This window comes from Aspergillus lucknowensis (genome assembly GCF_044049455.1).
Source record: "Aspergillus lucknowensis strain CBS 449.75 chromosome Unknown BJX67scaffold_6, whole genome shotgun sequence".
NCBI lineage: Eukaryota > Fungi > Ascomycota > Eurotiomycetes > Eurotiales > Aspergillaceae > Aspergillus > Aspergillus lucknowensis.
In genome coordinates this window covers 574242-589374 of record NW_027263550.1, presented here as the reverse complement: position 1 = coordinate 589374, position 15133 = coordinate 574242, and the positions used below count along the sequence as shown (strand labels likewise).

The window sequence follows — 15133 nt, the reverse complement described above, 5'->3', positions numbered from 1 at the left end:
TCTATAGCTTAATTACCCGGTTGAGAGTCAAGCTCAAGGTTGCTGGCGGTATACTATCAAGACCTTGACACGACGCATTCCTTGTAGACACTATCATGTAACTCATTCGTCTACGTTCTGGAATCTAATATACAACAGCTCGAAGCAAAAGGGCAGCTGTCCTGCGTTTTGCCTGCCGCGTGGAATAAGGAAAGCAAGCAGCAACCTCCTGAGTGGACCGCATCACAAAGCCCTTGAAGACTGGCATGATACAATGTCACTTAACTTGGTTTGCCAGACCAAATGCTTTGACAATAAATGCTAAACAAATTAAATATGACCCAACTGCACTTCCCAGGCCAACACTACACGCAGCAACAACAGGAAATGGTCTCTTTCTTTGCGCATATGTGTTGTTGCTTCCTCCTATACCTCCCCGAGCATCACATCTTCGGAGTTTGAGGCCTACGGCGAGCAGGATATGCCTCTATTCTTGACAACAACATCCGAAGTTTCTGTATCTCCTCCTCTAACGTGCGGGTCTTCGTATGCCAACGAAGCTGGTCTTCGTCTCGAGCCTTCCGTTCCTTCTGAAGCGCGACTTGCAGCTTCTCAATCCCCTGTTTCATTGCCGCTTCAGAAGGTCCGGGTCCTTGATGTCCACCCTGTGCTCTGGCCTGTTCAAGCTGATGTCGGAGTGCCTTTATTTCGGCTTCTTGCTCGACCACCTTCAGACTGGATTCTGCAAGCGCGGTAGAGACTGATCCTGGGTTGCTCATCTGCCGCTTAGGGATCTCTTGACTGCCGGGTGCAGCCTCGAATCTTTTCAGTCGATTTTCAAGGAATTGAATGGTTTTCTCTGCCTCGGACGCTTTTTCGTGGTTTCGCTGGGCGTTTCGCACGGCCGTGCCGATTTTGTTTCGCAGGTCGTTGACTTCTTTTGTCAGTGCGGTAGTTTGGCCGCGGGCCTCTTCGGCTAGTGTACGTTCTTGCTCAATGGTGGCGTCGCAGGCGGATTTGAGGTCTTGCATGGCTTGTCGAAGAGTTTCGTCGGCCTGGTGTACCTGTGTACTGGTCTCTAGGGCTTGGTCTCTCTCGAACTGCGCTTCGAGAAGATCCACTTCCAGAACCCTGATCTGGTCATGTTTCTCCTGAGCGGTACTCATAGCGACCTGGAGTTGTTGGGACAAGTCAGTGTACGATAGTTTAAGCGATTCGTGATCGAGTGAGATCTCCAGGTTTTGGTTGGTGAGGGTGGTGTTGTGAGTAATGAGGTGCTGGATTTCGGTGTCTTTTTGTAGGGCTTGCTCTCGAAAGTGCTGTTCTCGAGCCTCAGCATCAGCCAAGCAGTTGTACACGACGTTCAATTGGTCTTCGTGGAGTTGAAGGTTAGCCCTAAGAGAGTCGATTTCGCGTGGTATGCTCTCGTCAGCCTGCGGTCTCTCGTCAAGTTGCTCCTCAAGCTGCGCGACCTTGTCCTGTAGATTTTGAATCTTCGCTTCCGCCTCTTTCTGGATATCTCTCGCCCTCCCCCGGGCCATGTGAAGCTCGCAATCCTTTTGTGCGAGTTCCCGCCGAAGCTGCAGATTTCCTTCAACCACAAGGGATCGGCTGCTCTCTAATGTGGCACGACTGGCAGCCACCTTGTCAGATCTTTTCCATGCATTCTCTGTCTTTTTGTTTGCCAGTTTTATCTCCTGGGATTTCGTGGCTAGGAGGGTGAGCTGTTTCTTAATGGTGGCTTCGTGATTCTTAATGGTAGCTAACAGCTCGGCTTCTCTCTGGGAGATAGGACCTTTCTCGACGGCTTTATTGAAGCTGCTGCTCTCCGTTTGGGTTGCTACCGATTCCCTGCGCTCTTCCTCTGAGTTCAAAGGCCACGCAAATACAGAAACCATCAGCCAGAGCAGAGCAATACCTGCCAGGCATACGGCGACGAAAAAGAATATCTCGAGATGGTAAACTTCCCCGGACATGTCAAAGCGCTGCAACGCATATTGCTCGGCTAGCAACTTCAGGTCGTTCTTGAAGATAATGAGGTGTGGGTAAATAGAAGAAAGAAAGACGGAGTATGCCACTGAGCAGCCGAGAACTGTGACGAGAACACGCCAGATGGTTTTCCCTGGGTAACCAAAAGGGAAGTACCAATGCGCGACCGCTGTTACAATTTTTCCCGGCAAGCTCTGGAGGATCATTGTCGTGAAGATACCCTTCGCGGCACAGTACAAGGCGCTAAGGCCCCCATGGGATTGAGCCCTCCTAAGCTGCCCTATGAGCCAGTTTATTCTGATTGCCAGGGCGTTGAAGGAGAGTGCAGTGTGCTTTCTAATGGAGGCAGCCAGTAACACAAGGCTCTCCCAGTATGCGGCGGTGATTGTAGCAAAGATAATCATTGCAAAGGTGAAAGACCCTGCCAGCATCAAATCGGCATACCCGACAACGGCCATAAGACCGGTCAAAGGTTCTGGGTCCAGGACATCCCCGTAGAGGAACAGCTGTTCGCTCACGGTAGCCATTTGCCTGGCGTCGTTTTTAATCACGACAAGATGTAGGTGGTATAATTTGAAGAACTGAGATTGTGGAGAGACCTGTATAAACAGATTGAGCTAGGTATAACAGTATTTTCGATGAATATGAGGTTCCGATCGACGGAATTGTCTGTGGAAGAGTTGTGAGAAAGGAAGAGGGGGGGAGAAGAGAGCGAGCTGGAGATCAAAAGCTCGAGTCCCCCATGTGTCTGGGAATATCAGTGAATAGCGCGGTTTCTACTGGTAACAGTGGACTGGATTAGCTTCACTGTTGCGTTCCCGGGCACCTGGAGTGAATATGTTTCCTAATCGGGATATTCAGGAACGTAGCTAGTGTATGAGGTACGAAAGTCTAATTAGCTGGTAGAGGGCAATAAAGCGATATGGGCAGTAAACCCATAGGCCCTTCAAACGCCCGGAATAAACTATACTTACGCCTGGGGAAGACTTCGAGTTCGGTACCTGTGCCGAGATCCTGGGCCATGTAGGGTATCTCCAAGCTCTCATCCCAACATGGTCCACCACCAGGGTTTTAGAATTAGTATGTGGATTAGTCAGGTTAAAACCATAGCTAAAGTTAATATATTCTTACTAAAGACATGCCCTGGAGCCATTCGTTCGGGCCGTTATCCAACGCCCTATCGACTCGCCTTATCGACTCGCCCTTCGACTGTGCGAGGAATGGGAAACCGAGAGGGTTAGAGAGAGTCATCCTCGATTTCGTAGAAACAGTCATACTGCCATGTCCTAGACGTTGCATCACTGACTGACCTTCGAAGCAATTCTTAATGTGAAAGGGCGTTTGGCAAGCTGGAGCTAGTATAAGGTGCCTGACCCTTGAGTAGATCGACACAGCCACCGGAGAATTCTCCCGTAGTACATGGAGAAATTTTACGATTCGTGTGTCTGACCAGCTCGATTAAGTTACGGGTCACACGCATCCCATCTCGCGTTCCTGATAAATCTTATCAGACTCTTCACCTCCGGACGTTTTCTGTGTCGCCCCATGGGTCAGACAGTCCGCCACCGCAGCGGACGGTGCTGCCGGGCCGGCATAGTCAATCTTCTTGGTTCGCTCTTCGCGACCTCGAGATCTCTGAAAAGATCTCAGGGAAGAGGTTCATGGAAACAATTCCTCACGCTGGCTGTGAGATGAAAGCAAAACGAGCTAACGTTCTGAAACTGAAGGGATGGAATAGACTAGCCCCGTTTCAGTAAGGGGCATCCGTCATTGCTGCCTCAGGCGATAAAACACAACCTCCCCTCCTCACCTCCCATTGTTTGGAGACCACGTCTTCGTTCCGCTCACGATTATTAAGGTTGCTCATCGACAAGAATATTTCGGCGTCGATCAGCTCAACTCTATATTTGGAGCGAACGAACCGAACCCCCGGTTCAACATCGACCGCATCAGCCCTACTCGCGGTGCCTGGCATCCTCGTTGCTCCATCGCAACTCGTTCACCACCCGCCCTCACGTCATTCGCTGGTCGCGTCCATGCTGCATGGATCCACAGATTACGCCACTAGTTTAGCATCAGCTCCTTGGCGACAAAGCTCCAGAATGTTCCTCTAGCCTCACCCTGTCCGCCTTCCTCCTTTCTCTATTTCCCTTTTTTTGCCTCTTCCCCTCCCACCGGCGATGGCCATATCTGCCAATCGCTCCTTGGCCATCCGGCCTCTCGTTCTAGGCTTGGGCAAATTGCTCATGCTCTCTCTCTCGCACCTATCCCTCGTCTCTGCTGCTCCTACATCCCATCTTTTTTCTCGTCGGGGTCCTTCAGAAGTCGAGCCGTTGCCGGCCGAGGACCCGAGTCTATGGCTGTATCTCGGGGTCGCTGCCGCTCTTGTCCTGACTGGAGGCGCGTTTGCCGGTCTGACAATTGCTCTTATGGGCCAGGTATACCCAGTTGATCTGAACTACTCTTACTGAGCTGCAACTAATCCTGGTCTTTTCGATAACTATAGGATGAGGTGTATCTGCAAGTCATCCAAACGTCGGGTGATAACCCCTCCGAACGAAAAAACGCGGCAAGCGTACTGCGACTGCTTAAGCGCGGCAAACATTGGGTGCTTGTCACGCTTCTCCTTAGTAATGTGATCACTAACGAGACCCTTCCTATCATCCTCGACCGGTCACTCGGCGGAGGCTGGCCAGCCGTATTAGGCAGCACGGTTCTAATCGGTAAAGGAACCCTTCCATACTTTATACGAGACACCCGTCTAATTGCTTTTACGAACGCACCTAGTCATTTTCGGTGAAATCGTCCCCCAATCAATATGCGTCCGCTACGGTCTTCCGATTGGAGCCTGGATGTCCCCTTGTGTTCTAGCGCTCATGTATATCATGGCCCCCGTTGCATGGCCCGTTGCAAAACTACTCGACAGACTGCTCGGTGAGGACCACGGAACAATATATAAGAAAGCAGGCTTGAAGACTCTTGTGACTCTCCACAAGACGCTGGGAGAGGCGGGCGAACAACTCAATTCTGATGAAGTCACAATCATTAGCGCGGTGCTCGATCTCAAAGAGAAATCCGTTGGTGCTATCATGACTCCAATGGAGGATGTTTTCACCATGTCGGTCGATACCGTCCTGGACGAACCAACAATGGATCTTATCCTGTCGCAAGGATACTCTCGAATTCCCATTCACGCTCCAGAAAACCCAAGGAACTTTATCGGCATGCTTTTAGTCAAAATGCTGATTACATATGACCCAGAAGACTGCAAGCCGGTCCGAGATTTTGCATTGGCAACCTTACCAGAAACACGTCCTGAGACGAGTTGCTTGGATATTGTCAATTTCTTCCAGGAAGGAAAGTCGCATATGGTTATGGTTTCGGAATACCCGGGCGAGGATCGCGGTGCCCTGGGCGTGGTTACTCTGGAAGATGTGATTGAAGAGCTGATTGGCGAGTATGTATCAATTCGAAGCGAAGCTCTTAATCCAAGAGACTAATAAGTTACTCTCAGGGAAATCATTGACGAATCGGATGTCTTCGTGGATGTTCACAAGGCAATCCGGCGTATGGCTCCAGCTCCTTATTCCCGCGTCCCCAAGGGCCGGTTTGTGGAAGATCCCCCTACCCTTCCTGCACAAGGTCCTCTAGTCGATGTGGGCAGTGGCTCCCCAGCTACAACCGGTCATACTGTTACCCGACGCCGAAGCTCTATAGAAGCTCCGCTTCCCCGATTTCAACTCCGTCGGTCGCTAGGAGACCGAGACACGGATTCGGATGGTATTGTCACGCGTCTGGGCTCAACCGATGAAATCCGCGAGCACCTAAAGCATCTGGGTCCTTCCAACTTGGCTAGCAGACCGCGCCAAACCCGGTACCAAAATGTGAAAATCAAGCGCGGGACATCTCCTTCGCGCTCCGGACAGACAGACATCGATTCAATGGTTGGATCGCATGCGGGGCGCTTATCACACTTTCCTGCCGCCTCCGACACAACTGCGGTGACGTCGAGCGGCTTCAATCCGAGAGAGGGTGCGCACGCTCTACCTACAGGAAATACAAATCTCCAGTCTCCTGAATCTGGCCTAAAAAGCGGCCCGACGCCCGTGTCAATTCCTGAGCCGGTTCATGAGGAGCAAGACGGCACCCCTCGCCCGGCCAATAGTGCGCGAACACAATCCGCAGAGTCAGCGTCGCTGGAACCCCCCAGCAGCTACTTCCATCGTGGTCCCGCACGCAGTGGTAGCATTACTGAACACATAGTCGATGTTAACGGAATCCGGAAGGTGGTCCTCCATACAACCAGCAGCAACAGTTCCTCCGAAGGGGAGGGGCCCGGATTATCCAGCTTCCCCGTCCGTCAGGGGAGCGAGGTCATCGATCTGGACGATACGGATGATGACCTTTCAGGCAGGTCTAAGAAGAAGCGCCGTCGCCGAAAACATAAATCTGGATCTAAACAACCCGATGGTAATCGAGACGAGGAAACCCCACTGTTGACTTAGTGCGGGCTCTCATGATCTTCATTCATTCTCTGCTGGTCAGAAACTGCATTCTCATTCTAGCATTATGTTCAGTGTCCGAGTATCTCGATAAACATGCCAGTAGGCTCTGCTCGTTCTGCCATGACAATGTGCGTGTTGACAGTATGAATCCATTGATCATACACTCCATTATATATATTTTTAAGCTTTAATCTAGATTCTTTCAACTTCTAGCCAAACTAAACGATCGCGGATGACATTTGTAAAGTCTATGGACGCGCCGGAAAACATTTATATTGACGCAGCTCCGCTCCGACTTGTACCGGTGGTATCTCCTTCCACCGTACTCATTAATATAAATCAGTGATTGATACAGTAGATATCTGCAATTCCAATCCAGCCCTCGAGTCTAAGGCATCAAGTTTACCATCAATCCAAACAAACTTATCAATTCACCAGGAACCGCGTTATAATGCAATGCAATGCAGCTTTACCATACCATACCAATCCAGACCACACCATATGAATGCGGAACGATCATTGCAATAGGGGGTCCTATCCAGGTAAATTAGCTTCATAGAGAGAAACCGACATAGAAATGACTTACCCTGTAATGCTTTTGGTTATTCGCAGCCCGGTTGACACGGGCCGTATACCGTTGTTCTTGACGGATGGCCCGAGTCCGATCCTTTTGTTCGCTCTCTCGGACTGCCCGCTTCTGAGCATCCGCGACGCCAACCATGCCCATGCCGCCGTTGGCACGCGTAACAACCGCACGATTGAGGTTGCGGCCGCGAGGCTTCTCCTCCTCCTGGGCCTCCCCGTTTTCGATCGCGAGTTGCCGTTCGATGCGTTCCTGTGCGGTTGGGTAATTGTGCAGGTTCTGGCGGTAGTAGCGAGCGAGGGAGCGGTGGCCAGCTGTACGGCCGGAGGGGAGGTGGAGTTCAAATTCAGTTCTGTAGACTGCGGGTGCGTCCTTTGCGAGGGTGTCGTCGTCATCGTCGACGGAGGAGGCGGACGTTTCTGTTTCCCAGCCGTCGTCGTCCGCGTCGGAGCTTGAGACCTTGACGCCTCCGTCGGCCAATTCCATGGACACGTCGTCTTCGTCGTTTTCACCGTCAGAGTATGTGCTTCGGAAGTCGTAGAATTGCCCGATTTCGATCTGTTCCTCCTCGCTTTCGAAGGCAATCATGCAGTGGCCCTTGTCCTTCATGTGTGTTCGGATACCGTCGGGGGAGTTTCGGATGACATGGCAGTATAGACACTCGCTATTCTCGTTGATCTTCCGGTAAAGGTAATGCAGGAGACCCTTTAGATCCGTTAGATAAGATCGCTCGGGAATGAACATGCCGTGGGTCTTGAACATATGGTCGGTATTCTCTTCAATGGAGGAAGATTCGGTGTTGCAGAATAGACAGTTGGATTCGGAGTACGCGTCGGCGTCAGCCAATTCCTCATCCTCGCCTTCTTCCTGAATAGTCGCTCCTCTGAGGCCCTCGGTCACACTCGCCACATTGGCATCCCCATCGCGGGATTTGTTAATTGGCTCTCCAAGCGAGAAAGTTGAGCTCATAACGGAAGAGGAGTCATCTGCGCTGTCCCTGGCTAGTCGTGCTTCACGAGCCTTGTGTTTGGAGCTCTTCACATGGTTCTGGTATGAATTCTCGCTGTAAAATGATTTCTGGCAAGCATGGCAGGTTTTCTCAAAAGAGGCTTTGGCTGCAGCGGCGTTTGAGGTGGCTTTGGCAGCGAGAACTTTTTCATTGAAGATTTCTTGCGAAACGGGAGGAAGAGAGGCAACGCGACGTTTCATGTTATACAGGCTAGACAGGCAGATAATCAGTACGGACTTTGCTTTCCCAGGAGATACTCAGATAACATACTGCCAATCTGTGCGCATATGGTCGCGCTGACCATCGCTGCTGCGGAAGGCGACAAAACAAGTGTTGCAAGTGTACGGTAAATTGGCCGCCATGATTTGGCTGATTCTCGATTCTTGCGGTGCGAGTGTGAAGGCGATATATTGTTATCGGGAGGAAAGCGGGGTGTGTGGACAGGTGGGAAAAAATTATCGACTTCCTCCGGGCAGAGTCCGGGGACACGGACGGCGGGCCGGTATAAGAGCAGGGAGGCCGGCTTCTGTGAGCTTCTATGGGTGACTCTCAGTCTTGGGAACTTGATATCCGCCACGAAAGCGGGAAGAGTATTTTGGATCGCTTGGTGGTCACTGTGAATCCTGATCAATAAGCAAACTCCCGCACAAACTGCCGCCCTTCACACTTTGGCATGGAATGACGTTTGGCTCTCACTTGGCAATTGTTTTGCTAGTCCAGATTAAGACTAGCACGGAGTATCTCTCTCTCGAAACGGCGGAATATCATCGGTCCGGACGCGAAACTGTCACGGGACTTAGCGGCTCTTGGCACTCTGCGACCACTCACCCCCAACCATCATTTTGTTGCCAAGCGGATCAGTGGACACTCCACCCCAAATCAACATCAATAACTCGTCACTTCTTACCTTCCACCTCGCCTGCTTCCTACGTTACAACGCAACAAGTCATCTCTTAACCCGCATTTCTCACGTCCCGCAACCGAGTTATGCTACCTAGAGGGGAAACATGACCAGGCTTCGCGGACCTTCCGTGGGCTCGTTTGAGGGGTCGCGTGGTATCGACCGTCCGCAGTGCCACAGGTCCAAACTGCCTTCCGGGGCGCCAGATGTCATCTCTCAGCATACGGTCAATGTGTCCGATCCCGCGCAAGTCTTACTCTGGTATCGCGATGAACGCCGCCGACAGTTCAATCTTCTTGTTCGAAGGTGGGTACATACGCTCTTGGGATGAGCTGGATGATAAATAGAGAGACTAATCCGGGGGCTATGTTAGGTATAAAAATCAGCTTCTCTACGGATGTCAAAATCCTGGCTGCGAGACTCCTACCTGCGCCAGCTATCGCCGCAGAGTGACTGAAGGACCCTATCGACGTTACACTGAGTTGAGCGCCCGGACACTGGCTTGCTACCTGGCTAGTTTAGACAATGCGGAAAGCGGACTTTGTCGCCACTCTCCTCGAGTACATCCTGAGCTGTCTTCTCAGGATCCTCAACGCCGGTCGAAGCGCCGTAATCGTGCTTCCCCCCTACCGAGCCCAACACGCGATTGCTCTGACTCAACCGTGCTGGCCAAGGGGCCGAGGAGAGCGGATCTGGAAACCAGTCATATACCAAATGGGACGGGCAGGCAACACCACTTGGAAGATGATGTCGTGCGAAGTAAACACTCCTTAAATCCCCCAGAGCCGGCTAGCCCACCTTCCCAGCGACTCAAAGACCCAAAATCGTTTACCCAAAATTTATTCGATACCCTCGCGTTACGCATGATTGAGTGGCTGCCGCTTCGACGGTCTCCCGGATCGTTTGACTTCGATCAAGGCCGTGCGCACCAATGTGAACCCCCTCGTTCTCCAAACTCGGATACCTGCCAAGCGCACTTAGACTCGGATAAGGATCTACCACAATATAAGCAGCGCCCAAATCAGACAGATAGTTCAGTCGGTAGTAATCCACATACCCCTTCGTCACGGAGTACTGGTCAAACGACTGCCGTGGAGTTGAAATTGCCAAATCAACAATTTAAGCGGCTGTCACTCACGGAGACGGAGCTCAGGCGTTCCAATTCGAAATCAAGCCTAGAGGAGAAATCGCTAGCCGAGTTGAAACCCGCGAGGAAACTTTCGGTCAGCACACATGCTACTCCGAGCGTTGATGAGTTTGTGAATGTTCCTTCGCCGCCAGCACTTAGACATCGCTCGCAGAAGCATCGTGGAAGGGTTGTCGATCAGAATAGCACCCGCTCACATGAACAGGCAAAGAAAGAGCGACGGGTCTCATGGGACGGTTCCAAGTTCCTGAATGATGTTCAATCTGCCCGTCAAGGGGGTCCTATGATTGACACCATTGATGTACCCTCTCCGAACGGTCAGCCGTCTCACCGCCGTCATCAACGGCGTCACAGCCCACACCTGGCGCGAGATGTAACGACCATACAATCACTTAGCCACCTAAATGGCGAGATTATCGATGGTTTAAAACAGATGCTGATACTCTCCGAGGACGAAGCTGAAACGTGGAAGGAGGAACTAGCCATTATGGAATATAGTGGTAGCTTCGAGGATTATGAGTGGCGGTTCGCAACATCACGGCAGCGCGAGGTCTTCACATTTATGACTCAAAGCGTTTTCTATGCACTTGGGAGTGCCCGACAGCTACTCCACTCATTTCGAGACAACACCGCCTCTCCTAACAATCATACGGTTACCTCTCAACTCGATTTACAACAGTTAAAGCCCGCTTTACGCAAACTCTTCTCCATCTGCCCTAAGGATATCATTTTCCACAGCCTGTGGAATGCTTTGGAGGCGTTGTTTGTTCCGCCTAGAGAGTTGTCGACGCCCTCGAGGCTCTCTCGGCGTTCCTCGTACACCTCTAACCCTTCCGCCCCAGCGTCCGCGCCCATAATCATCCGACGGGCATCCGATGCCTCCAACCATGAGTATGTTACTGATGCAAATGCGGCGGATGTGGCGGCGGTTGTTCTGTTTGCCCTTGCCACCTCTCTTCCTGAAATCGATCCCATTACGTGGAGCTGCATTGTTTGGATGCGGTCTACTGGCAATGTGGCGATGAACACGGTTCCGGAAATGTTTTGCTTACAGGACGTCGTCGAGGCGACGGATGTTTTAGAAGACGAGCTCGCGCTTCGGTTGGTTGACCGGTTGGTCCGCGCCGTTACGGCACGATCAGCCTTTCACGAGATCTCGAAAACTCGTTGCGGATATACTCAGGACTCAGCAAAACGCAGTAAAAATGTTCTTGATTCTATTGTCGAACTTCTCGGCCAGGGTCATGATCTTACGGGTGCTACCGTGGATAACAAGGAGCGCAGTTTGCGTTCTCCAGGCACTCCTGCGATCATTACCGAGTGGCTCCGTACCTTGTTTTTGAAAAACTGGGACGGAAATCCGGAGATGGCGAGGAGCAGCTCAGAAGGAGGTGTCGTGCAGATATTGTCCGTTTTATTCAAAGAACGGAGCCGACTGGGCCTCGTGGCAGAGGACTTCCACACTCCATTTCTTTCTGAGCGACTGGACCCGCTAGAAATGCCTGTACAGTGGATGGCGCGGGTGCCCAGTAACAAAACATTGCATCTCCTCTCTTACTCGTTTCTATTTCCTCCGTCCGCCCTCGTCATATACTTCCGTGCCCTTAATTACTCTGCCATGTCCAAATACTATGAAGCAGCCATGACCACCACGAGGCATGTGACGCAAACTGCCTTTGGGGCCATTGAGGTCCAAGACGATGTTGGCCTCCTTGCTCGCATGAAAACTTCAATGACAACGTACCTGGTGCTTGTCATCCGCCGAGACAACATACTCACAGATGCCTTGAACCAGCTTTGGAGGCGCGAAAGGCGAGAACTCATGCGCCCTCTAAAAGTCCAAATGGGTATGGACGAGGGAGAGGAAGGGCTTGATCATGGAGGTGTTCAACAAGAATTCTTCCGACTGCTCATGGCCGAGGCTCTTGACTCAGAGTACGGCATGTTTACAACGGATAGCCGAACTCGTGTCTCCTGGTTTCAACCTTGCTCATGGGAACCGCTCTATAAGTTTGAGCTCCTTGGGCTGTTGATGTCGCTCGCTATCTACAACGGCCTGACCCTTCCAGTAAATTTCCCGACCGCTTTCTATCGAAAGCTGCTAGGCCTCAAAGTGAAGCACCTGGAACATATCCGTGATGGATGGCCCGAACTTACTAGGGGGTTGGAGGAGCTCCTCCGTTGGAGCGAAGGCGATGTCGGGGATATTTTCATGCGAACCTATGAATTTGGCTTCGACTCGTTTGGCCGAGTTGAGACGGTGGACATGGAAAGGATCGATCGAGACTCCCCGTGGCCTCTTTCATCTGCTCCTCCACAGTCTGGAGGTCGATCCGTGCGATATTCTCCGTCCTGGTCTGATGTCCTCCGTTATACCGACCAGGCAAGCCTTAGCCCGCCGTCATCCATGGCAGCCGAAACGGCCGACTCACGAGACGACGCCGCTAAGTCGGTCGCAGGCTCAGTACCTCTCCCCTCGCCTACGCCGCCGGCTGAGGAAGCTGCCCTTGTGACGAATGAGAATCGCGGCCAGTTTGTCAAAGATTATATATTTTGGCTAACCGACAAATCCATTCGGCCGCAATTTGAGGCGTTTGCGCAGGGCTTTTATACCTGTCTTGACCGATCATCCCTGGCCATCTTCACTCCGGAAGCGCTGAAGACCGTGGTCGAGGGCATCCAGGAGATTGACATTGCGCAATTGGAACGGCACGCTCGATACGAGGGCGGCTTTGGTCCGGAACACCGAGTGATTCGGGACTTTTGGAATATCGCCGGTGGGTTCTCCACTGGCAAGAAGGCGCAGCTTCTGGAATTCGTCACCGCTAGTGACCGGGTTCCGGTCAATGGGATTGAGAGCATCATGTTTGTGATTCAGAAGAACGGGGTGGGGGATGCTGTAAGCATTGCATAATCAGACACTGGCGAACAAACATTGCTAACTTGAGCTTCCTAGCGCCTTCCCACGAGTTTGACCTGCTTTGGACGCCTGCTCTTGCCTGAGTACTCCTCGAAGGGCGTGCTGGAGGAGAAGCTGAATAAGGCCTTAGAAAATGCGCGAGGATTTGGTGTGGCGTGAAGGGTTGGGACGCTAGGCATGGTTCCTAAGTGAGGATAGTTTTGGGGCATCTACACTCTTGGTTGTATATAGCTCCTTTGATCATTGTAGACTATCTTGCCGGAAGGAAGTATATACCTAGATATACCCCACAAAGAGCATTATTACTCATCATTGATCCCAGCACCCTCGAGACGAAGCGGTCAAATTTATATGCCAAGATCCAACGTCGTTGGCGGCCGCTGGGGGTCCCATTTTTCCTCTCCACCAACGAAGACCCAGGTTTTGGCCACACGGTGAGCCTTGTCGTCTCCTCAAGTTTTTATTCCTCGCGTTATTGACTCATCTCGCTCTACAATCTCTTCTGTCCCGTCTCTCCTTGTTTTCTCTCGTTTCCTCCCATCTCTTCCGTTCTTTCGATCACTTTATCCCTGGGATTTCCCGTTGTCACTCTCTGCCCCGCTACCCCGCTTTCCTCTCTCTAAAAATGCCGCCCATCGTCCATTGCGTTCGCCACGCTCAGGTATGCCGCAATCCCTCGAAATTCTTTCCCGTAAGGCATCCAAGCTAATTGACCGTCACTTGACCCAGGGCGTCCACAATCTTTCCACCGCAAACCACGTCGTCCCTGACCCCCTTCTCACCGACCTCGGAAACGAACAATGCCGGAAACTTCGCGACAGCTTCCCCCGCCACAAGCATATCGACCTCGTCGTTGCTTCCCCGCTTCGCCGTACGATGTACACGGCCCTGCAGAGCTTCGAGCCCGTCTTCAAGGCCAACCCAAACCTGAAATTGATTCTGCTGCCGGACATCCAGGAGACGAGTGACGTTCCGTGCGATACGGGGACAGATCCAGAGCTGCTGCAGAAGGAGATCGATGAGAAGGGCTTGCCGGTTGACGCTAGCTTAGTGGTTGACGGGTGGAATGTCAAGGTACAGTGGTTGTCCCCCGCCCCAAAACACCCGGGAAGTGGCTCCCTGGCTCCATTTGCTAACAGGATGGTTGGATTATCAGACTGGCCGTTACGCACCAACCAACCAAGCAATCGGGAACCGAGCGCGAGATGCTCGACGCTGGCTGAAAGCGAGGCCAGAGAAAGAGATTGTTATGGTTTCTCATGGCGGCGTCCTGCACTACTTTACTGAGGATTGGGAGGATAGCAGCCAGTACCAGGGTTCGTACGCACTCCGTCGCATCCTGGAACTTCTCGCTAATTCGATCTCTACCAGGGACCGGGTGGCTGAACACGGAATACCGGACATATACTTTCTCGGACAAGGTTGACCTCGAGAACTTAGAGGAGGCGCCGCTGGAGAGTGATAATGCTACTTTGGTCGAGACTATTGAATCGCGTACTCGCCGCGGGAAGGAAGGACCGATGGCAGATCGTGAGCAGCAAAAGGTCTTCTATAAGAAGGGTGTGCAGGGATGGGATAACCAGGGGCTGCAGCTTAGCACCGCTGAGCGGGAGGCGGCGAAGGTCCCGCAAGGGAAGGAAGTTGATGGAGTGAGAGTATAGATGGCTAGACCGGTTAGATATACTTATTTACTAGAGAGAAGTGAATTTCGAGAACAATAGAACAAGGCCTTAATAAACTTTCAACATGGTGCTTTGTTTGCCGTGCTGAGCTCAATGTGTTTATAAACAAGGTCCTCTTGTGAAAGTGACAATGAATTGGCAAAGGGGGATGTATATCATTGTTTGCTCTTCGAGCAGGACTGCCTGTCATAATGAAAAAAAAAAAAAAAAAAAAAAAAAAAAAAAAAAAAAAAAAAAAAAAAAAAAAAAAAAAAAAAAACAAGGCCGTAATGAGTACACAATGCTCAACGAAGAAAGACACGCAATATGGACCCCTTTGGGACACCAGAAACAATGATCCCAAGGCCTTTGTTCCTGTTGTCTATAAATAGGTCAGAGTCAATCGAGCATCAGCAATCACAGGCTTTATCCGAACAAT

The 15133-nt window shown here is 51.6% G+C and overlaps 5 protein-coding genes across 5 annotated transcripts; 3 read left to right on the top strand and 2 right to left on the bottom strand.

Annotated features, from left to right (window-relative positions):
* Positions 1–422: 422 nt before the first annotated feature.
* Positions 423–2495, bottom strand: BJX67DRAFT_378409 (uncharacterized protein; the record flags this gene model as incomplete). The annotated part of the gene is made up of 1 exon (XM_071032339.1): positions 423–2495. The coding sequence occupies one exon, from the start codon at positions 2493–2495 to the stop codon at positions 423–425; it is 2073 nt and encodes a 690-aa protein (XP_070889423.1).
* Positions 2496–4148: 1653 nt separating this feature from the next.
* Positions 4149–6473, top strand: BJX67DRAFT_378408 (putative DUF21 and CBS domain protein (Mam3); the record flags this gene model as incomplete). Its single annotated transcript, XM_071032338.1, has 4 exons — positions 4149–4406; positions 4475–4691; positions 4756–5425; positions 5483–6473. 4 exons carry the CDS (start codon positions 4149–4151, stop codon positions 6471–6473), a joined length of 2136 nt encoding a protein of 711 aa, XP_070889422.1.
* Positions 6474–6715: 242 nt separating this feature from the next.
* BJX67DRAFT_283645 (putative C2H2 finger domain protein) lies at positions 6716–8585 on the bottom strand. The gene is made up of 3 exons (XM_071026703.1): positions 8336–8585; positions 7060–8275; positions 6716–7007 (listed from the first exon to the last, which is right to left on the bottom strand). Exons 1-3 carry the CDS (start codon positions 8425–8427, stop codon positions 6990–6992), a joined length of 1326 nt encoding a protein of 441 aa, XP_070889421.1. The 5' UTR covers positions 8428–8585; the 3' UTR covers positions 6716–6989.
* Positions 8586–9072: 487 nt separating this feature from the next.
* Positions 9073–13192, top strand: BJX67DRAFT_378406 (HECT domain protein; the record flags this gene model as incomplete). The annotated part of the gene is made up of 3 exons (XM_071032337.1): positions 9073–9272; positions 9340–13012; positions 13070–13192. 3 exons carry the CDS (start codon positions 9073–9075, stop codon positions 13190–13192), a joined length of 3996 nt encoding a protein of 1331 aa, XP_070889420.1.
* A 142-nt stretch (positions 13193–13334) lies between these two features.
* Positions 13335–14917, top strand: BJX67DRAFT_345720 (uncharacterized protein). Its single transcript, XM_071028367.1, has 4 exons — positions 13335–13694; positions 13763–14107; positions 14190–14349; positions 14405–14917. The coding sequence occupies exons 1-4, from the start codon at positions 13659–13661 to the stop codon at positions 14692–14694; spliced, it is 831 nt and encodes a 276-aa protein (XP_070889419.1). The 5' UTR covers positions 13335–13658; the 3' UTR covers positions 14695–14917.
* Positions 14918–15133: the final 216 nt, after the last annotated feature.